At 37.8% G+C, this 23682-nt stretch overlaps 1 protein-coding gene and 1 long non-coding RNA gene across 3 annotated transcripts in view; one reads left to right on the plus strand and one right to left on the minus strand.

Moving 5' to 3' along the window:
- The window catches only part of FBXW4 (F-box and WD repeat domain containing 4), an 84001-nt gene that overhangs the window by 51944 nt on the left and 8375 nt on the right, over window positions 1-23682 (plus strand). The window contains exon 6 of one of the 2 annotated variants that reach the window (XM_083364367.1): window positions 9750-9815. The exons of the other annotated variant lie outside the window; for it this stretch is intronic. Coding sequence (XP_083220493.1) covers window positions 9750-9815 — 66 coding nt within the window. The remainder of the gene's footprint in view (window positions 1-9749; window positions 9816-23682) is intronic. 2 annotated transcript variants of the gene reach the window in all.
- LOC310641384 lies at window positions 294-22056 on the minus strand. The gene is made up of 3 exons (XR_014492722.1): window positions 21995-22056; window positions 3897-3967; window positions 294-311 (listed from the first exon to the last, which is right to left on the minus strand). It is a non-coding gene; the product is annotated as an uncharacterized lncRNA (long non-coding RNA).

A 23682-nucleotide genomic window follows, 5' to 3' on the forward strand; every position in this document is an offset into this window, starting at 1 on the left:
TTCTTATTAAATTCAGTTTATTCATTTCATTTCATGTTAGATCTAAAGTGTTAGCCACCCATTCTAACTTTATACCACCTGCAGTCATTGATAAAAAATGTTGAGCAGTATAGGCCTAGAACAGAGCTCCATTGAACTCCACTTAATAACTTCTCTTCATGCTGAAGTGGAGGCATCAATGAGCACTCACTGGGTACAATCAATTGTGACTTCAATTTTTCCTTCTTTTGGGAATTGTTTGTAGTTGCTCCTTTAGAACAGTATTTTATTTTGTTGGGTTCCATATCCTTCCTGAGCAGTTTTCTTTTTTCCTACATGCAAACAGATAAGCAAACAGAACAGTGTATGACCTGGGTCCCTGGAGGATTTTTTTTGTTTGTTTGCTTGTACTCTTATGTTGAGGGTGAAGGTTCGTTCTCCAAGCTTGTGGGTAGGTTTCCAAACATTTCGTTACCAGGCTAGGTAACATCTTCAGCAGAGTTGATATTGTATGTGTCTATTGAGAGGCGGGGAGACTATACAAAGGAGAGATTAGTGAACATTCCTAATAATATTCCAAAAATGCTGCTGTAACTAAATCCCACCGGTAACTAATTGAGTCTTCTGGATATGTAGACAATGTCTTACTTGAGGTAGTAACTTAGAAATAATAATAATAACAACAACAACATAAGAAGTAGTAGTAGTAGTAGTAGTAGTAGTAGTAGTAGTAGTAGTATCTTTATTCTGGGCATCAAAACCCGTAATATAACATTCAAGAATAAAATTATAGTCCTCCTGTTGTAATAATCTAATCTGTATAAGAAATGATTAAAATTTAAATTACCAGCACAAGCTAAACATCAACATTTTAAGATTAAGATTATAAAGGTGATATGCCATCAGAAACAATAGTGAATACAGAATAGATTTATGTAATTTGGATAAAACCATGGGATAATAATTAAAATAAAAAGAGTTAACATGAAATATAAAATCTACAAGCAAACTAAGTATTAATATTGTAAATATAAAAATATAGTAATGTGGTTAAAATAGTGTACAAAGGAATGACAGTAACTAAAAGGGCTGAAGAGCTAAAAATGGTAACCCCTCCCCAACTAATATACAAATTTATGGGCATAGTTATGTCAGCTTGATGGATCTAATGATTATGGGTAAGTGATGTATATTAGTGTAATCATGGTCCATATGTCGTAGAAAAGCACCTAAACCAGGGGTGTCAAACTCGCAATGTCATGTGACGTGTCACAATGTATCTCAACTTTTTTTCCATTGCCAGCAACGGGGTGGCCGTGGTTTCCGCATGAGGCATCCAGCCTGGAGGCCAGCAGTTTGACACCCCTGCTCTAAACTATATAATTAGTGGTTACTATCTGTGGGTGGAGTTTTCATATAATATAACAGAATTTTAATACATTTAGAGAAGTAAAGTTATTACAATAATATGGTAATTAAATTAAAATTTATCACTACTTAAGAAATTTGGACAAATGACCCTAAAGTTCCTGTTAGAATGGCAGTCAAGGAGGACATGGGCTGTATTTTATATTGCCAACATCTTACATGAGGTGGGCACATTTCTTTTTTAATTTCATCTTTCATACTTATGCTCCTAATTTATGAAACATAAGATTCTCTATCATGAAGGCTTCAATACTTCCCCTCCACTTCTGAGATGGCTAGTTTAGTTTCCATGTTACCTAATACTGCTGAATAATCTGATTTCTAATAGTCAAGACCTTTTCAGCCCTTAAACTCCATTTTTCCTTTGATGATCATCCACATTCAGTGGGAAAACAGAACAAATCCCATTTTGGAACAGTACCATTGTTGCTATGTAAGCAAGACAGCTGGCCCAGTCTGTAGCCTGTGTCTGACTTTATCTCTAATAATACTTCAGTTCATTCTTCCACTCACATGTCACTGCCTCAGATCTCATATAATTACCATCCACACCTGTTGCCTAATGCCTTCCCACCCTTCTCTGTTCTGAAGACTTCAGGTTTTCTGTAGGAACTCCAAGCAGCATAGAATAACTAGATTTGCCAAGGCTCTCTACAAATGAACAGTAACTAACATTGTCAAGAAGCCCTGCCAAGTGCTTTTGGAAACTACATATGACTTTCTATCAGCATACTTTTCCTCTAGATCAGGTGTCCCCATCCTTTTGAGCACCAGGGACCGGTTCCGTGGAGAGAGGTTTTTCCACAGACTGGAAGGTGCATGGTTTTGTGTGCTGCCTGCATCCTGTGGATGGGGCTTTGCTTGTTTGTGCGGACCAGTTGCTGGCATGCCGAGGCCCGGTACTGGTGCACGGACTGGGGGTTGGGGACCTCTGCTCTAGATGATCACCCAAAAAGCTAGATTACAGTTATTGGTCGTTTTCTCACGGCAGTACTAATAAAAGCTGTCGTTTTTCATCTGCAGTTTCTGTAATCTGTTTTCAAAGTGTTCTTTTTGGGGTCCTAAAATTTCTTCTCCCATATGCACTTCTGTCACATACCTATCTCGATGATGGGAGAGGAAAAATTTGAGACGGGAATTATTGTTTGGATTCCTGGTGCAAGAGATGCAGAGTAAAATATCTAATTAATTGAAAAGGCTATTCAAACGTAGAAAGAGTATAGAAATCAGCTAATGATGCTCATGTTTCCAATCTATTACAACAGGTTTATTTGCAATAGCTACACAAGCCCAGCCTGAATCTACTGATTCTTTGGAGTCTGAAGTAAAGGGATCCTGATTTGGGGAATAAGGCAACTGGTAGGGATACTACCAACAGAGAGAAGTAGCACCCTATGCCCAAAGTTATGGGAGGAGCTTTGAAAAATGGGAGATAAATGAAGAAGATGCAACATTGAAGTTTCTCCCTGCTGGCTCTTTGTTCTTAGGGGGACATAGACAATTATCCTCTGCATATCCCCTACCCATCCTTAACGGGAAACTGTGGAATGGAAAGAGTTGCTGAACAAAATGTAAGTGTTAGAAGTTTTTCCAGAATCTTCTGTTCTACTTTCTGTAGGAGATAGAAATTACTTTTTCCCAACCAAATTTCCTTGTGGAAGATTAGTCCAATAAAATAATAGTTGGAGATTGAGGGACATTGCTAATGGAGAAGATTATTATTGTACCTGGGAAGAATTTGTTTGGAATACGGTGTTCCTTCTTAAAGACCTCAAAAAAAATAATAGATGAAGAATAAGTGGCTTTGCTTAATATGGAAGATTAAATTAAATCAATTTAGGGTTGAGCAAAGATGAAAATATTTGAGATACCTACATTTTCTCAAAATCAGTTTGCAAGAGATGAATGGGAATAGCTGGCCTGATATTGGCTTCTTTATTATCAATGTTTTTAGGAAGTAATTGTAGATATGCCATTCTTTGCACGAAGAAAACAAATTTATTTGAGAAAATTAGAATGCAGCAATTATAAAAAGAATACATCTATCTAAATATATCCAGGGCATGTAATTTTATTGCTATCATTCTGAAAGTTTTTAATCCCAATTCTACTTCTTCATAACAAAACAAAGTATAAAATATTAGACGAGCAAATAACATTTTCTTCCTTGTAATTACAATTCAGACATTTAAAAATAAATTCTTTGTGCTAACAACAAAAGTTACGTTGTGGAAGTGAAATGCGATGTAGGACCTTATATTTGCCCTCAATACTAGAAATTATTTTTATTTGAATTATGAGAACTTTCAGATTCTTCTAGAATGGGATGAATTTGTGGTTCAGATTCTGTGTAGTTTGTGGGAAGTGGTGCAATTTGCAAGCCAACCCACCAAGAAATTTCTAATCCCAATCACAACAGGCTATACAAGCAGAATAGCGGGGATTAGTGTTGATGGTCTCCACCCCTCTCTTCAGTCCTATTGACATACCTTGATGCTAATTTAGACCTGTGCAGCCACTGGAAGGATGTTGCATACCTTCTTCTGAAAGACCTGTGTGTCTGTGTTGAGCAAAGGAGAGAGAGAAAAAGCAAGACAGAAATCTTAAAAACTGAATTGCCCACTTCAGTGATTTCCAAGCTGCTATTATGTTTCTAACCACGGTAATTGGCTTTACCATTTATTAATGGCTTATGCTAAAGAGACAAAAAGAGACAAAATTCAGGATTTTTTTTTAAAGTTCTGGGCTCCATTGAGTACAAGACTGCTTGCTGACTTGGGGAATCAATTGATGTGCCGCCCTGTATTTAAGAGCTTGCAGATGTTCTAAAGACTTATCTTGGGTAGCCCATGAGGTGTGGAATGAATTCTTGTGTTTGGATATTTTGGTGAAAAGAATATGCTGCTAGTTGATGCATAAAAAGCAGTCTGTTAGCTCAGGTTCTTGGCATTCTCAATGTAGACCTTAACAAAACAAAATTCAAAAAGTTAATACATTTATGTCCTCAAAATGTGATAGAGGACTTATAAATTCTAGAAATATGCCCGGGTAGCTTAGCTTTCAAGAATATGAGAATTGTACTACAGTACATCTAAGCACAGCTACTTAGGGATAGGTGGTTTAATGTGTGAACTGATTATATTTTATCAGAATTTCCAGATTTACAAATATTTTGATTTCTTTGAATTGATCTCTTAGATAGAAGGAGCCACACTTTCTTCATAAATAGTTGTGAATATAATTTTTAACTTCTTTCCTGTGTATACATTACATAGTCAGTAAAATGGATGGTCAGTTCTGATCCATATAGTGCTATGTAATGTAATCACTTTTTATTTTATTTTATATATTTATTTTAGAGAGAAGGGCACTTGTATGCAAAGATCAGTGATGTAGAACAAATCTATAAAATTCCATCAAAGTTATGGTTTGAGAAAGAACTGGTATAAAATGTTTTACTGATGATGTAAAATTCTATCAATAATAGCTAAAATAGATAAATAATGTTTATCTAAGCAATAAATGTTGGAAGTGCCACAAAAGAAAAAAAGAAACTCCAAGAAGAAATATTCTATTATAACGTGGTGGAAATGTAACAATCCCGTCCCCAAAAAAATATTGGAGAAATGTTCACAGCACTACTCAGAGAATTTTAGGAATCAACTTTAAAGTGAAACCACTTTTTAAAAAAGAAATTCATAAATGAGAGCCTGTTTAATATAGTGATTAAGGCATTAGACTAGAAGCCTGGATGCAGTGAGTTCCAGTGCTGCCACATCCACAAGATTGGTAATTTTGGGTCAGTCTCTCTTTTTTTTTTACAAATTTTATTGATTTTCTAATATTACGTTCACTTATTTGAAAAGCAACATGGTGGCTGAGTAGTAGTAATTCAATTACATACAGATATCATTAGTACAGATTTCACATTGCTACCATAAACATTTCCTCTCTTTTTCCCTTCATATATACTGTCTATTTGTAAAGTTTTATCCTATCAATCACATAGAAAATAACTTTCTTACATATAGCCATAGTTTTTAGTTTACACATATCCTAGTTGATTTAACATGCAATCTTTTAGACAATCAATGACCTAATAGATTTTTCAGTTTTAATTTCCACTAACATTTAGATTTAACGTTTGATGTTTATCATTCCCAAGATTTTTAATATACTCCCAATTCATCTCACCATTCCTCACAAAATCTAATATTCAAAATACACATCCCATCTACTTAACTTCTCACCCTCTATGTCAACAAATTAAGGGTACAATATGATATCCTTCCTTTTTGCTAGTTTTCAGTTGATTTTTTTTAGGTAGTAATCAAAATTTCTTTTTATTTCAGTATTTAATACTTCCTCTCTCTTCCTCTTTGCATCTGCTATCTCTTGCTTAAACTAATAATTTTTGCTTTAACATTCCATATATACCTGTTTATTACTTTAATCAATAAGTTTTTAGCTTATCTACATTATTCACCTTTACATGACCTTTATGCACAGATCAATATTGAAATTAGCTATTAGTATTTATACTGCTAAATTTTAATTACCATTTTTTTTAATCTCAGTCCATAACAATGTCTTGTGTTCAACATGCACCTCTTATCTATTTAAGTAAATTCTGTTTTAGATTTCAATAAGATGGTCGAAACTCCATTCTTCTTGAGTCTTATTCTGGCTTTTTTCCTTTGCCAAGTCATCTTCCATGTCCTTGTTTTTGGGTCATCAAACCAATCTCCTTGTAATATCATGTATATTAGTTGATATTGGCAAAACCATCCAATCGCCATTTTTTTGAGAGGACTTGTAAATCTAGTGGGTCGTCTCTTTATTCTTCCATATCGATGTGGTTGTTCTGAATTGTGTATCTTCTCATCCAACTGTTCTTTTTTTAGATCCTCTAGTTCCTTCTGAGTTGTATAGGAAACCTTTTCCTTCTTCCAAGTTGTCGATGTCTTTTCTGGATTTTCAAATGTCAATATTTGATGAATAGTAGATTCTTCTGTCATAGTATTTAAATATTTCATTTTTTATATTGTATTTTGTATGGATGGTTCTTTAATTGTGGTCAAAGTTTGGGCTTTCATATCTGTCTTCTTGTTCCTTCCCATAGCCTCTTAGTATTTCATTGGTTGTGGTAAGAGTTTGAATTAGTGTTTTCAACATAGGGAGAATTTGTTGATCTTCATCCATAAGGAAATTTTGTTCCTGGTCTTCTTCCATATTGGTATTTTAGACTAAAGTCTTTACACTTAGAAAATCCAAAAGAGAGAACAATTTTTTTTCTAGGTAGGGGACACAAAGTCTTTCACAGCTGTTGTTTCAAAAATCTCAAGGTTATGTATTTTATCTATTTCCCTGGGCAGTCAGCCAGGCCCCTTTTAAAGTTTCCCTTTGAGTCCCAAAGTTATTTTAATCTTTTAAGTTTTTCTTCTTTTTTATAAGAAAAAACCCAGATTTCCAACAGAAGTAGACAATAAAAAATAAAAAATCTTTCAATCCACAAGCTTTGAGAAATAAAGTTCCAATTGGGATTCAGTTACTTTTTCAAGGTTTAAAACACCCCTGGGTAAGTTAGTCGCAGCTTTTTCTGGAGAGAGGGCTAAAATCCCCCTTCCCTAACCGCAGGGGGGAAAATGCTTAGCAGCTTAAGGAGGTACAGAAAATAATTAGGGTAGAGATAGATCTCACCCAGTCTCTTCCGCGCTGCTTTAAAAGTTGCCTGGTGGAAAATGTGAGTTCGGCTGTTCACTGCCTAGGGACGAGCCATAATGGCCGGTCCTTTCGTTCGCCGGTTTGGAGGGATTGCCAGGTCTAATGGGAGAGTAGTGGCTCTCCCACGATCCAGCGAGCGCCCCTCCTTGCTGGTCGCCTCTTCGGGCCAACTTTTGGCCCCTTTCAGGACCCCCCAGCAATGTGAAACTGGACGGGGGAAAGAGAGCAGGTCTCCCAGCCGTCCATAGCGGCTGCATGGCAAACTGGAAGTCTCTGGGTCAGTCACTTTTTGTCAGCCCTAGGAAGTTGGCAACTGGCATCTATTTATCATGGTTGCAGTGTCTTGGGGTTATGTGATCCCCTTTTGCAATCTTCTAACAGAGTTAATGGGGAAGCCAGTTTCACTTAACAATAGTGTTATAACTTCACAGTGTCAGTGATTCACTTAACAGCTGTGGTAAGAAAGGTTGTAAAATGGGGCAAAGCTTACTTAACTTTTTCACTAAGCAACAGAAATTTTGGGCTCAAGAGTAGTAGAGTACTACCTGTATTATTTTTAGGGAAGTTTTTGCTTTTTTTTCTTTGTGTTCTTTTTGAGATTTATAAACAATATAGTGGAGATATTGAGATTAAAATTTATACTTTATATAATAAACATTTCAGTATACTCTGCATGAAATTTGTACTAATGTTACATTGAGTAATAATTGTGCAATCCTAGTCAAGATCTGTTCATCTATAAATACCTCTTTTGAAAATATACCTTTGTTTTAAATGTTATAAGTACTATACAAATGTTTTTAATAAATAAAATATAAGGATTATGACACTAAAAACAATAATTATACAAGCATAGTTAATATACTTAAAAGTCAGAAATGCTATAGTTTTATATACAGTATATATATATATGCTCTTTAATATTGTTAAATAAAGTTTTCTTAACTGGAAAAGGAAAAAAGATAATTGTACTAATAGATTAGATTTAGAGAGTATAAACAAAGTACAACGTTGCATTTGATCTTTCCATTCCAATCTTTGGCTGAATTCCTATGTAATTCTCCCTACCAGTACCAATATTTTTTTATTTTTTTATTTGGAAACTGCCCATCTCTGGATGATGTAAAAACAAAAAGGTTAAACAGCATAAAAACTGAATATAAAACATTTAAAATAGAGGCAAAAATTGCCAACATTCATTATTAAATATAAATTAAAAGGCAGGGGAGGGCCCCCAGGGTGCTCCTCTTTTACCCCAAGCAGCATGAAAGAGCCAGTTCTTTAGATCAGGGCTTTTCAACCTTTTCACCCATTGTACCACTTTTAGGATATGGCAACATCTGAGTACCACCAGTTGCCTAGCAAGGTGTCAAAAACTTGATGACAAAAAAAAGAAGGAAAAAAGTGATAAAGTGCAGGTAGTCCTCGACTTACAACAGTTCCTTTAGTGACTGTTCGAAGTTACAATGGCACTGAAAAAAGTGCCCCCTAAGCCACAGCCGAGCAAGATGCCTGCCTGCCCGCCTGACCGGCAGCACTCTTCCTCCTGTCCAAGGTTTTCATTGTTGTGAGCATTTCTGTTGAGGATTGGCAGCGGGGGTGGGTGTTTGGTTTTTATTCCCCCCCCTCTGCTGGGTGGTTACAGCAGGTTTTGGTCACTTCACATGACCCTGGGACACTGTGACCGTCATAAATATGAATCAGTTGCCAAGCATCTGAATGTAAATCACAAGACCCTGGATATGCTGCAACATTCCAGCTGATCGGCGCTTCTTCTGGGCTCAGCAGAAGCACCAGGATCAGCACCGAGCTCCAGCTGGAGCCTGGCGCTGATCCTGGGGCTTCCACTGAGCCCTGACAGCCCTGAAGAAGCGCCGATCAGCTGGAAAGCGGCACTAATCCTGGCGCTTCCACTGAGCCCTGACAGCCCTGTAGCTCCAGCCATCTCTCGCTCAGGCTTGTGCGGTGCTGCCACCAGCTCATTCCCCTCCCCCGCTACCACTTTTCTAGGATGGTCGTGTACCACCTGCCAGGTGCCAATGTACCACAGGTGGTACCCGTACCAATGGTTGAAAAGCCCTGCTTTAGATAGTTTTGAAAGGCCAGGAGACTGGGGGTCCTTCTCGCTTCTAGGGAAGAATGTCCCAAATGGAACCATGTTACAGATATTAGGATGATTCAGGTATGTGTTTGGCTGTCCAGTGCTATCAAAGCATCTTGAAATAGTTTGCTGACAGATGCTTCCCTTGTTTTAGGAAATGGATATCATACGATCATTATGGCACAGTTATGATTTTGCCTATATTAATGTTCTGCATATCAGAACTGGTATTAAAAGAACACTTTCCCATATTCCTTATTCCAGTTCTCCCTAATCTGCTGCCCTCCAGCGATATTGGATTTTAATCCAATAAACTCAGCTAGCATGGGGGAATATACAAATTGTCCTACTTCAATGACTTGACATGGACTTCTTGAGATTTGTACTATTCTTTTTTTGTCTGTTGAATTGTCAGGCATGCATTGCAATTCACAAGTCTTTGGCATATTTATTTATGTATAGCACAAATATTTAATAGCGATACAAATCTAATATTCCTTGTTTTCTTCTTTAATAGTTCATTTGTGACTGGAACAGCATGCTGTGGACATAATTCACCTTTGAGAGTCTGGGACTTAGGGAGGTAAGAATGGCATGAATAGGAACTAATGAAATCATTTAGTTCTTCTAAATAGAAGAACAACTAGGAGCCCTGGTGGCACAGTGGTTAGAATACAGTATTACAAACAAACTCTGCCCCATCCTGATGGGGCTCAAGTTTGACTCAGCCTTCCATCCATCCTAATATAAAATAGTAACCTTTTCTATGCTTTGTGTCTTATTTCCCTAGTTACTGGCAATGTAAGTCTGCAGGGTCTTCTTTTGTCTATTCTGCTTTTTGCTAAGAGTTGGCTTGTCTTCCCTTGTTTTTTCTTTCAGATGATTAAATTATTAAGTATACATTTCATAGCCAGTAATCCATTTTATTGGCATTGTTGAACTTACATCAAGAAGTGACTTATGCCCCTAAATTTGGTTATTGCTATCGTATTTGGTAACTTATTGTGGATTTTTTGCCAGTTAAATATAAGGAATAAATACATGAGATGTCTCATTCCCTGAGATATAAGTGCAACGATTCACAGAAAAACATTCTGTACACAGAAATCTTTTTGCAGAGCAGTATGCTTATAAAATTAATTGATTGTAATACTGTGATACAGAATAATATCATGGTTTCTTTGCATTAAGGAGGCTTAATCTAAATATTGCATTTAGACTATGGGAAGATGATGTTCAGTTTACTTCATATATCCAGTCTCCTTGCCCATGAACTTTTTCTGGGTTACTGCACATAGAAACGACAGCTCTTACAAGCAAATAGGGAGTGGCTTTGTCACCTTTTCTGCCTTTCCCAAGGAAGCCTCCACAGATAATAAAGCTATGTAGAAAATAGGATTAAGGTAATGAACAGGCAGGATGGAGTTTGATCTTTCAATAAGGCAAAAGCCTGACTGACAGGCAAAGATAAAGCCTGGGAGACTAGCCAATGAGATTCTTCTTACAGTGGGTGCAAATTCATGGGTCCCTCCCTTTTCAGTTGTTGAAATGGAATGTAGTATGCCAATGGGCAGCCCCTCTTGGGCCTCTCAAATGGGGAGGAGTGGACATTGCATAATTTAGATATAATCTATAGTTGGTCAGACATCCTCACATGAGGAATGATTGCTGGCGAAAACTGGGCCTTTACAGAGAAAAAGGATCAAATAGGTGTGTCTATAGCTCTCTATGCCATCCTTTTGTCTTTTTTTAAAAAAAAATGTTACTACATTATTCTTTTTTAAACAAGGACTATTTTTATTTGTGGGTGCTTCTTTTTAGAGGATCGTTGATCTTATGTTATAGAGAAAACTATGTCCATCTCTTTCTCTGTTGTTTAAGAGTAGCTTCAAGCATTCAAAATAATGCAACATTCACTACATTTTGCTCCTTACTCTAAAAAACGTGCACTGGTATGAGGTAACTGTAATTGTGTCTTTTTCTGCCATTATTGTACAATATAAATAAAATAAAACTACATTCAAATTGACATTTCAATCTCAATTGTTTTAGGAATATTCCCATTTTGGGACATTCCGACCATAATGCATTATTTGTGGTATAATTTAGAGCACTGAATATTATTTCTTTAGAGCAGTCTTGCTCCTGGGTGATAGTGCTACCTCATTTTTCATCCTTGTTATTCAAAAAGAATGTGGATTTTTAGATTTTTTTAATCCCATCTTTTATTACTTTATAAGTAATTCAAGGCAGCAACATACCTTCCTTCTCCTCCTCCTGTTTTCTCCACAAGAAGAACCCTGTGAGGCAAAGTCTGTTCGTCAGCATTCATGCTTAAGGCAGGACTAGAACTCACAGTCTCCTGGTTTCTAGGCCAGCACCTCAACCACTAACTATATCAAATTGGTTCAATTTCTCAGTATGCCATTAGATTTGTTTGTTTATTTTTCTCCTTTTTCTGTAACCCTCATGGATATCTTACTTGCCAGATACGGATGTATTTTTTACATTTTTATACCACTCTCTCATTAGACACAATGTTACTTTCCAAAATACCACCAGTAATAAAATCCATTAATATCCTTCTCACAAAATTTGTATAAAATTTAAGAGATTTAAGGTGCTGGTACTTACCTTTAAAGCCCTACATGGCTTAGGTCCGGGATACTTGCAGGACCATCTGCTGCCGGGAACAAATTCCCATCGTCCAGTACGCTCACACAGAGAAGGCCTCCTCAGGGTACCGTCAGCTAGGCAATGTCGGCTGGCGACCCCCAGGGGGAGGGCCTTCTCTGTGGGAGCACCAACCCTATGGAATCAGCTCCCCCCTGAGCTTCGGATAGCCCAAAACCTCCAATCCTTTCGCCGCGGCCTCAAAACACACCTGTTCCACCAAGCTGACCTAGACTGACAGGCATTTTAATTAATTTATATTTAGTATTTTTAATTCATTTTAAAATTCTCTAATTTTTTATTGCACTGATGTTCTCAATTTTCATTTTATCTTGATTTATGTACTTATTATATGTTTTATTGTGAGCCACCCTGAGTCCTTCAGGAGATAGGGCGGGATATAAATCCCATCAATAAATAAATAAATAAATAAATAAATAAATAAATAAAACCCATTAATTCATAAAACTCGGTTGCCCCAAGTTAACAATTCAGTGGACCATAAAATAAATTGATACAGAGCTCTCATTCAAAGCACAAAGACCAGTCTTAGATTGTCATATTTTAGACATATTATAGAAATATAGTTCTCTGTAGAAGTCTATAATGTTGGGAAAGATGGAAGAATAAAGAGGAAGACCAGCAGCAAGGAGGATGGACTCAGTTCCTATGGGACTACTGAACAAATCAGGTAAAGGATCGGATTGGAGATTGGATTGTAAAATTAACCAAATTTGCAGAAATGGTGAAGCTGACAAGCTTGGTCAGAGAAAAAGTAAAACTTTTCTCAAAGACTGAAAATCTTATATGGACTTTTTATTGAAAGAAGAAGAAATTGAACTGATAGGATTTGCAGATTAAGAAGAGGTTGGGGAAAAAGTTAAGAGGGTATTCAATAGAGGGGTAGAAGGCATAGTTGTGCTTTGCTTTTTCTTATTTTTTTTTCCTAGTTCTTATTTTATATTTTTGTTTTTATTTGTTCTGTATATTTTTACAACACTAAAAAAATTTAAATATAAAGGATCAGACTGGAGACAGATGTCCTGGAGAATATCTATCTGTGTGGTAGCTGAAAGTCAGCACCAACTGAATGGCACATAATCATTGTTGATTACTAGATATCAAATGTCTATTTTAAATGTATAGTTTTCATTGCTTTACAAAATTTCAGAAATATAAGGCCCAGGAGCATGTCAAAGGACAGTGTATTCTAGAATAAGGGTTACCTCTGAGAAAAGCAGCATCCTAGTATATAGATCTCTTATAAGGGCAAAATCTTGGGTCACTTTTTCTGAATGTTCATATAGGAAGGGCAAAGTTATATAGCCAGTGGTGGGATTCAGCCGGTTCACATCGGTTCAGATTTTGTTGACTTCGGCGAACCAGATGATGCCCTAAATAAGAGTGAAGAAATACACTTGTGCTTTGCAAATCCAAGGATCTCACAGTCAGGAACTGGGAAGAGTCTTCACAGGAGCAATCTTGTTCAATACTCTTATATGCTCCTTCTTTCAGGGATTGACCAATGTTACATGGAGCAGCCTACCAGAAAGTCCCCAAGTCCTCTCAGAAAATCCTCAGACTCCATTGAGTGTCTGGAATAGACCATCCTAATTGCTTCACCCTTGCTGTCTTCAGCCTGACCATAATGTGCTCTGACCATTGGCAAAAATAAGACATTGTGATTTTTCATGTTCAGATTATATCAACCACATCAAGCATATATCCCCCAAATGATTTGGGGGCAGAATGACTCAGAATAAGCTTCTGGTTGTTCTTGCCACCCTGAATTTTAACATTAACTCAGATTCCTTGCTCAAAGTATGTTTGTTTTAGTCCCTTAATACTAATAGTCACTTGTGAGATGCTGCTGTTGGGCAATGGCCCAGCTGGTACACCAACCCAACGTTACCTAGATAGCCCAGGTTCACATACAGGCACTCGTAACCATTAAAAGTTAGTGTTACTAATCACTGCTGAATCTCCTAATGATCACAACTATTCCTTGTGGTTTCTGCAGAAACTTTAGAAACAGAAAAACTCAAAAGGACAAGCTGGAAGTGACCAAATGTGTGTTGCTAAATAGGTATAAACACTTGAATATACGTGCTTCTTTAAATATCTGGCAGTAAAACTGGCTGCTAGTGAATGCAAAGTCAGGAGAAATGATCATCTGATCTAGGAGTCTTTTCTTCATACTCTAATACAGGGGTCCCCAACCCCCGGTCCGTGGACCAGCACTGGCCTGCAGCATGCCAGAAACCGATCCATGCAAACAAGCAAAGCCCCATCCGCAGGATGCAGGCAGCACACAAAACCACACCCCCTCCAGTCTGCAAAAAAACCTCACAGAACCGGTCCCTGATGCCCAAAAGGTTGGGGACCTCTGCTTTAATATATACTATTGATATTATAGCTCAGTGTCATAGGGCTATGCAATGCTTAAAGAAAGTATGCTTCAGAGCATGCGTGGTTGATCAAAGAGCACCTGTTGGCAACTTCTGGAAGCAGCTGCATCTCTTCTTGGATTGCACAGGTGCCATTACAAGCTGAAGCATGATCCTGGGAAGAGATGTGCTTGGTTTAAGGAATAGTGAATGAGTGCTGTGATTGTGGCCATGCACACTCCAAAGCACCTTTCCTTTTCCAGATTTGAAACAACTGCACATCCATCATATTTAAATATATTTTAATGATATATTTAAAAACATTTGTTCTCTTTCCCATTCCTATGCTCTTTTTAAAAAAGTAATTGTGACTGCTTTTTTTTTTTTTACTTAAAAAAGGAACCATGTAATTTTTACATTTCAGTTCTCAATTTCCTTAATGCACTGAAACTGGTTTCATGCCGTCTCTGGCACCAAACCAACACCTTTGCATTGTCCTACTTCTTAACCCTTTCTAGCATATTGAAATTTTGTATCCCTTTTATCTGTCCCTCTTTAACCTCTTTCTGTAATTAGTTTCTCTTGTTAGCCGTGCAAAGTGGGCTGGCCTGCTACCTACTCTACCGTTTGAATGATGACTGAGCACATGTGGTTGCCTTTGGCTTGTGGTTCCACCCCACCCCCAGGTAATAGCAGTGGGCAGAAGGATAAAGATTGCAGTTCTTTTTTTCCCAATGGAAAAAGGGAGAAAAAAAGGAAATGGAATGAGGGAGAGCCTGCGTGAAGAGAAAGACAAAAGTCTTTACCTTTCAGGCTCTTGGATTTGTTCTTTTTCATCTTTTTGGTGCTTTTTCTTCTTCCTTCAGATAGGGATATATTGAGGTAGCTAGTATGCTACATTTAGTTTAAGCAGGCATATACATAGAATGAAGGCTATTGCTAAGCACATTGGTTTGTGCTTAAATTGTAAGCCGCCCTGAGTCTTCGGAGAAGGGCGGGATATAAATGGGATTTTTAAAAAAAGTAGCCTTGACCTACAACTGATAGCAACCATTTGAAATTTCCACTGATCCCGCCTCCCAAAGGTACTTACAAACTGGTTCCAAAGTTCTGACAGCCGCTGTCCTCCCCACATAGTGACATGACCACATTTTGTGCCCTCAGCAACCGGCCTGCATTTACAGCCATTTGCAATATCCCATGCTCACTTGACTGCAATTTACAATATATTTGCTGAATATCAATGTTTATTTCTGGTTTTCAGCAAAAATATGCCACAACAAACAATGGGTTTGCTTAGTGACCCCAGCATTTGCTTAACAGCCTTGGATTTGCTTAACAACCATGGTGATTTGCACATGGTTGTAAAATAGGGGTTGGTTATGTGGGTAACTTGCTTTACAACTGTCACAATTAGGACCTTAATGAGAAGGCACCATAACAGTTGTAAGTTGACTTTAACCTACATATGCATATGAATTTGTGCATACTTGCTTGCAGATGCATCTACACAGGGGTGTCAAACTCGCAACATCACGTGACGTGTCATGAAGTGACTTTTTTTCCATTGCCGGCAATGGGATGGGCGTGGTTTCACCATGATGCATCCGGCCCGCGGGCCAGCAGTTTAACACCCCTGATCTACATGCATGTTAGCTTTAGGGAATTCATACAATGAGATTGAGATTAAGGACACTAGGCCAGAAACCAGGACACTGTGAGTTTTAGTGCTTTAGTTAACTGGATAATTTTGAAGCACTTACTTTATCCCAGCTCTAGGAGGAAGGCAGAGGGAAACCATTTCCAAATATGCTGCCAAGAAAATTGCTTGGATTGGCTAGGAGTCATGACTGATTTCTAGACACACCTGATCTATACAGAGCCAGGTTTAAACATTTTCCAAAAGTTTTAATAGGAAAGTTCAACATATCATACATAAAACTGAAACCTGAGTTGAATGGAAAAGCCATGAGGAGTTGTTCTGCAGTTGATTTTTGAATGTTATAGAAGCACAGCAAAGCTGCACATGTATAATTTGACATTCTCTTACTGTATAATGGTCTTTTGCATTTCCCTTGTGGAGAAATGGATACGTTCCACACAAATTTGGAATTTGCATCTCAGTATTGATCAAGATAACCAAATTGCCTTTTATGTGCAGTTTTGTAAAAAAATAAATACACCCCATTGAAATGTTTGACTCTCAATATGTTTCAACATACAAATATTTGATCTTTATGATCAATATTGTTGATTGACTGACAAAGGTGATATAATAAATACGTAGCATTTACACTTTGAAATCTATTGTGCAATTTAGATGAATATAAATTTCACATGTGGAAAAAGTAAACCTCTACATTTATACTACCTCAAATACCTAAAATCAGAATCAGGTGCACCAGGAGCAGATTTCAGCCTCTGTTGCTCACCCATCAGACCCTTGCAGCCATCAACTGAGCACAACAGCGAGAGTAAGAGCGATTTGGACTTCCTGCCAGCTTCCCTATTGACTTTGCTTGTGGGAAGCTGGCCGGGAGCATGGGAAAACACTCCTGTTCTTTAATTGACCCGTCGAACTGCCTACCATTTTCTTGGGAAGAGGGGAAATAAAGGGAACCACAGTTTGTGAGGAAAATTCCTCTCCCACTCCCCATCCCGGCATATCCCTAAGGTCTGCCTCCCTCCAGGGTGGAAGAGGGCTGACCAAATCGACTGGCAGCATCTCCCAGCCGGCCTTATCTTGCCAACAGGCATCTGAGTCATTATCTCATTGTTCGCTTGCTGCCCACTGCTCTTAAAGGATTTCAAATTTCAGCCTTGGTTCCAAAGCAGCCAATCACTGCTTCCCTGTTTCTGCCAGGCAGTTGGGTGCAGGGGCTAGAGAGAAGCGGGAAGAGGGATGGGGATATGCCCTTCCCACCTTCCCTTGTGCCACATATCCTATGGGTTTCTGGGAAGTGTAGTTGGAAGATGGGGTAGCGCTGTAGCAGCCATAACTTCCCAAATTTCATTCCCACAGGAGTCATGGATCCCAGCATTTAGTCCAGTTAGTTATTTTGATTCAATAATTGTTATCCTACACCCAGTGATGACAAATATTTTGGGCTCGGTGCATCAAAACTTAGGAAAATTTCTAACTTAACTGTTACTGGTGTGTCTCTTTCATACACACATATACCCTGAACAAAAGAGAAACATTTGTACTTCACTCCCAATCCTTAAATGGAATTTCATTGATTTCAGTGAAACATGTTTTCAAGTAAACATGTACTACCATCACAGCTTTAATATGTTCTGGGGAGACTTGAACTTTCTTTTTCTTAGCTGCTCTTTGTAGCATGAAGAATTCTTTTTCTGCACATAAAGAACTAGAACGCCCTTGAGTTTTCCTTGAATTAATGACTTTTGACCTTCTCCATTCTCTTTTTGGCTCCCATTCCCTTGCTTACAGAGCATTTCTATGACACCCTAAATAAATTATCTTCCATTATATTATGAGATGAGATTCTTTGATTCTGAGCAGATTCATGTTTATAAGGCATTTTTGCTATTTCTTTAGATGGCAAGAGAATAAATCATAAACAGCATCTAAATATGGTACAGGAACATAATATTTTATTCCTGGGATCTATCTTTCTTTCTTTCTTTCTTTCTTTCTTTCTTTCTTTCTTTCTTTCTTTCTTTCTTTCTTTCTTTCTTTCTTTCTTTCTTTCTTTCTTTCTTTCTTTCTTTCTTTCTTTCTTTCTTTCTTTCTTTCTTTCTTTCTTTCTTTCTTTCTTTCTTTCTCTGAGACCCCCAAAGTGCTGACTGTTCAGAAAGAAGCTATATAGTGGCTTATTCTCACACAACTCCCTACCAATTCTCCATACTACACTCGCCCCATTTCAGAGAATTCCCCCACCTTCCAAGACATTCTTCACATTCTTTGCAGAGAAAAAGGGTTAAACGTCTGAATTTGGGGGTCACCATGTTATACAAATTGCAATCTAATAGTTTTTACAAGAACGCACGTGTGCTTAAAAAAAGGACCTTGGGTAAGAAAGGCAAGGAGACAGACAGTTTGCTTTGTCCTGTCTCTCCTGAATGTTTCTTGCCATTGTCATATCGCCGTGTCTCTCTTCCCTCTTTGCTTCTGGGAGGGAGGGAATTGGTTTGATAGTTAAATTGGCCTGTAAAGCAGAAGGACTTAGTGCCATTTCTGTTTGTTTTCCCAAATAAAAGCCCCAGAGGGGTCTCTTTTGCATCATTTTGGCTTTATTTGAGGAAACTGCCTTTTTCCCATCGCTAGCTTGTCAATTTATCCTCTGAACTTAACCTTACGACAACCAGGACAACAAAAACGTCCAGGGTCTCAGAGCTAGGAAAGGTAAAGAAATTGTATCTCTTTATTGGATCCTTTAAAGTGTGTGTGGGCTAATTCAGAGTCACCAGAAGAAAAGAGGGCAAAAGCTTTCTCTGTCTCCATCAGTGCAGCTTATCATTACGATCCTAGCCAAACTAAAGACATGTATGCCTCCAGCTGGCAAAAGGAAGCATTATAAATTAGGTGCTGTCTGGAGTTAACTTTTTTCAGAGAGGAGACTGCTGTAGAAAACTAGTTATTGTTGTGCCCTAGAGTGCTTTTTATGTTTATTCTTTTATAAACTGTCTTGGAAAACATGTTAATTTATCGATAAACTTTCAGCTAGGAGTTCATCGAAGGAATAAATTGCTTTTTCTTCTAATTGATTGTTTCTCATGAATGTCTTGTACAACCATAAGGTTTACTAGAAACAGGCATTGCAAATAAAAGCAAACAAAAATGATTTTTCCCCATTATTAACATATGCCAGGAGAGATATCTGGTTTTAAAAAATGGCACAACAGGGCCATATATAAAAATGGCAAAACAGAGCCATGTATAAAGTGTTTTATTTATTTATATAAACACAGACACACGCTCCTGGAACATGTTAGATCCTGGCTCCTGTTCACTGTTGTATTTGGTGGAGAAAATACAGTGTTTTCATGTATTTCGTGTACTTTAACTAAATGTTCCTTCTCTCTAACTATACTTTCAATTTTTCTTTCTTCAATGAAAGAACAGGAATCGCTACTAAAAAGTAAATGTCCAATTAAAAAAAGTCTATATTAAAAATATACATTATTTATATTAGTCCATATGAATGAACTATATGATTACTTGATTGAAAATGAATGAACTATATGATTAAATGATTGAAAATATTTAAGATGTGAAATTTGGGTATGACCACACAGAATTAGCTTGGTAGTGCTTTATCTTTCAGGAAACTTACAATTATTAAAAATAATTGTTGGAAAAGTGTTGTCTATAAGACAGGTTTTTGTTTTAAAACTTATTTTTAATTTTTGAAATGTTGTAAAAGAGATACATTCTTATTGTTGACATTTATATCAAAATTATTATTCTTAGGTATTCACACATTAATAGTGAATTTAAATCAAAACCATATCATTGGGTTAGTACATCCTGATAATAAAAATAAAGAACAGGACAAAAAAACACTTTTATATGTTTAGAGAAGCACATTTGTTTTTCCAATCAAAAGAATCAAAAGGGAGAAAATGCAGGTGATCCTCCCAAAGCTTAGAAAGGAGAAAAGGATATTCTTCCACGTTTGCAAAATTGTAATACTCATTTGCTCCTCAAGAATAAATACATAAAAACTGTACAAGGTGTATAGACATCTTACAAATAACCCATTGCAGTTTTACTTAACCAACTACAGTGGGCTATTGAGAGACGTGGAATTTAAAAGCAACTGTGTATTAAAATAGATTTTTGTCCGTGAAAATACATGTCTGTGGTATAAGATACTCTATTGATGTCTCAGAAAATGACTAGAGCTCACCTTTACAAAATGAAGTGTATTCAGCAGCAAAGATAAGAAATCCAGTAACAATCTTTTACCAACTTATTTGATTCTGTTCTGGCTTATTAATTGTATGAGGGTTTTTTTAGTTAGTGAAATTTGTTGTTTGAGCACCATTTCAAGAAGAATACTATTGTGGCAAATTAAAACAAACTGATTCCTCCTCCAGATGACTGTGTGTTCAGCACTCCAGCTATTGAGCAGGCAACCTTTGACTTTGCTAAGATGATAACTGCTACTTGAAAAGAACTTGGGTGGTAGTGATAGATACAAGAGCTTCTTATCAACTGAAAAGAGACGTTATTAGTAGGCATTCAGATATTTTTGTAGTATTTATGAACAGAAAAAATACTTTTAAGTGTAGATTTAAGATAATTTAAGAACTTTCTCTTCCATAAACTAGTCAGATGATGTTCAACTAATATAGGATAAAGTGGGACTATGATTTACCTCTCTGATCTATGGAACTGAAGGGGGTGATTGTTTGTGCCAGCTGACCCACGTGAGCAGTTATAAGTACTTATTTGAGTGGTTAAATCAATTTGTCAACTGGATCTTATTCCCAAGGTTTACTTTTGCCACAGAATAACATAACAGCTCAAAAGACAAATGAATAAGTGTCCAGAAATAATACTTTGAAGAAGAGTTGTTAGATGGAAGAAATGGCAAACTGCTTTCTGTCTTTCATCCATCCCACAATATCCAGAGCAATGACTTCTCCAGTTCTGTTGCTAATTCCCACTTTCTTGCAGACTTAATTTTGCAAAGAAATCTCTTGGAGCTGAATCCTACCTTGTAACCATGCATTCTGGTTTTATTTTTTTCTGTGGCTCTATTGTAACTATGATTTTGGTCTGCTTATTTTATCTCTGCCCTAGTACATTTTACATATATTTGATGAAATGTGCTCCATCTTAATAACAATTTATGATACAGTAATCCTGTTATTAGGAAGATTATTGCATTTGCAGATATTATAGCTAACTTTTCTGAAATATTTTTATACATAAATGAGAGGTCTCAGGATTAACTCTTAAAGTTAAACTGTTTCCATCTGCCATCAGCTTTAAATTTTATTCTTTTGTGGCCTGGAATATAGGTGAGGTGCTGATGGGAAGCCAGTGGCGTAGCGTGGGTTGTCAGCACCCGGGGCAAGGCAACCGGAAGCGGAAATAGAGGGGCGGGCGGGCGGTGACGTCACGGCACTGCTGAAAAGACGCGCCCCGCAGCGGCGTAGACTTTCCAAGAAGAGTCGCGCGCATGCGGGATGCTTCCGGGTCCCTCTCGAGGGCGGCTGGGCGGGGCTCCGACCTGCAAGAGCCGCTGCATTCAAGCTCGCACGTGAGCCCTGCTAAATAAAGCCACGCATGCGCACGAAGCTAGGCCGGCCGGCCAGCGGGTCCGTCTTCGCTCGGCCAAACCTGCCAGGGCGCCTGCGGGGAGAGTTGGCCGCTTCTATTTATTTTATTCAGTTTATGTGGCCGCCCATCTCACCTGCCGGACTCATTTCGCTTTGCAAGAAAGAGCAGCTCGAGAGCGGAGCCAAGCCAACTCTGTGCAGCCCTTGGGGCTCCCTGAGCAGTTCAGTGCGAGCGCGCCCCCCCAGATGTTGCGCCCGGTGCGGCCGGCCCCCCCTGCACCCCCCACGCTACGCCACTGTGGGAAGCCAAGTCTGGGACAAAAGAGAAAATGAGCACTTGTAAATGCTGAATATCTCTTGATGGGATAAAGCAAGTTCCTGCGGACATAGTTACAGTATAGGCCTCACAGTAATGGGATCTTATAAATGGAGATGTAGAACATACCAATGTTATGCTTCCAAACTGAAATGCCATCCCTATACCAGTGGCATGGCCTCTGTCATGTTAGATGAAGCTCAGTCAGCATCTGCCTGTCTTGTCTGAGAATGAAAGAGACTTTCTGAGGCTGTCAATCACAGGGTTTTAAAAATGCTGTTTTCCTTTTTGCCCCTTCTTTTTCTTTGAAAGAAAAAAGAATAAACAGTAAAAATAGGGAGGTTATCAATGGAGGATAATGCCTGGAACTCTAACAAAATTTGGTGAATGAGAAGGGGCAGTTATTTATTTAGCACTATTATGAACCCTCTGCGTCTTGCCTTCTAATGTTGATTAGTGTAATATCAAAAATTGTGATGATAGTGATATTAATCCTAAATGTTAAAAGGGTTTAGCTATTTCTCTCATACTAGAATAAATCAGGCAAAATAAGAATTAAAAATCGGTATCCTATATAGTATAATTTACAGAAGCAGCCCACATTTCTGCATTTGTGGATAGTCTATTATACCAGTTCTTGCTTTTAAACCTCTTGGTAACTTAAACTAAAAAAAAATTCCTATTTTATTCTCTTTTCTCCTTTATTTTTTCTTTATATCCATTCTGTTGAATACTGGAAAAAGTAAAGAGTGATATTCTTTAAGCATATCCAACTGAGGAACAGTGCCAATTGAAATTAAAGAGAAATTAAAGAAATTAAAGGATCCCTGTTGCCCTCCTGAGATGAATTATAGTTCTCATCATCCCTTACTATAGGTGCAATTGGCTAAGGCTAATGGGCTTAGGAATCCAACATACAGAGGGTCACGTGTTGCTCATACTAGACAAAGGGGCATCTGTCTGCTTTATGAGCAATCATGTGCATGGCATTATAGACTTCTTTTTTTTGCAAAGTGAATTTTTTTCCAGATTTTGCAACTAAAACCTGGAGAGTATATCTGATAACTTTCACTACCACATTTCCCATCTGATTGATTCACTTGGGTTTATTTAAACAGATAGAAAAATGTTTTCAGTTCATCAAGATGCTTTTGCCCTAAAGATAAAGAAGCACCCTTATTAGTTGTTCCCCATTTTAAGGGAATAAAGGAAACCAAGGCTCAGCATTAATAGCACTAGGACTAGGCAAAGGAAGGTATCCAGGCTGCACTAACATCGATGGCTCTGTGAGGCTGTATACCTGGCCACGATTAGTAGGCATGGTGCCTAGTATCAAACCTATCAAACCTCAGTTTTGCAGTTTCTAACCAATTTGTAAAATTTTCTTCTTCGGGTCCTCTTTTTTCCTAAGATGATGGAATTCTACTTCCTTCCTTTTTGAACTACAGATGTCATTGCTTCTTGACATAGGTTTGTAAAGCAAACTGGCTATACTTCTTCCCTCCAAGAGTTAATATCTTAACAGCTTGTCCAGCGATTCCTGCCTTGAGAAATACAAAGTAATAACACAGCACCCCTGGATTCAGGTTTCAGAATGGGGGAAAGAGATGAGGATTAATTCCTATACTTGATGTTAAAGCTTGTCCGAGAGGTTTGCTTTGGGGGGAGCATTGCTAGGGCCGACTGGTCTTGCTAAATGGTTGCTAAGGCCCTGGCATTGAGGTCCAATGGAGTGGCCCATAGTCACGGTCACGGAGGGAATTACACAGCCACAAAGAAATTGTTATTCTCTGTAATCTGCTCTTTGGAGAGTGACT

This window comes from Vipera ursinii, assembly GCF_947247035.1.
Source record: "Vipera ursinii genome assembly, chromosome: 5".
Classification (NCBI taxonomy): Eukaryota; Metazoa; Chordata; class Lepidosauria; order Squamata; family Viperidae; genus Vipera; species Vipera ursinii.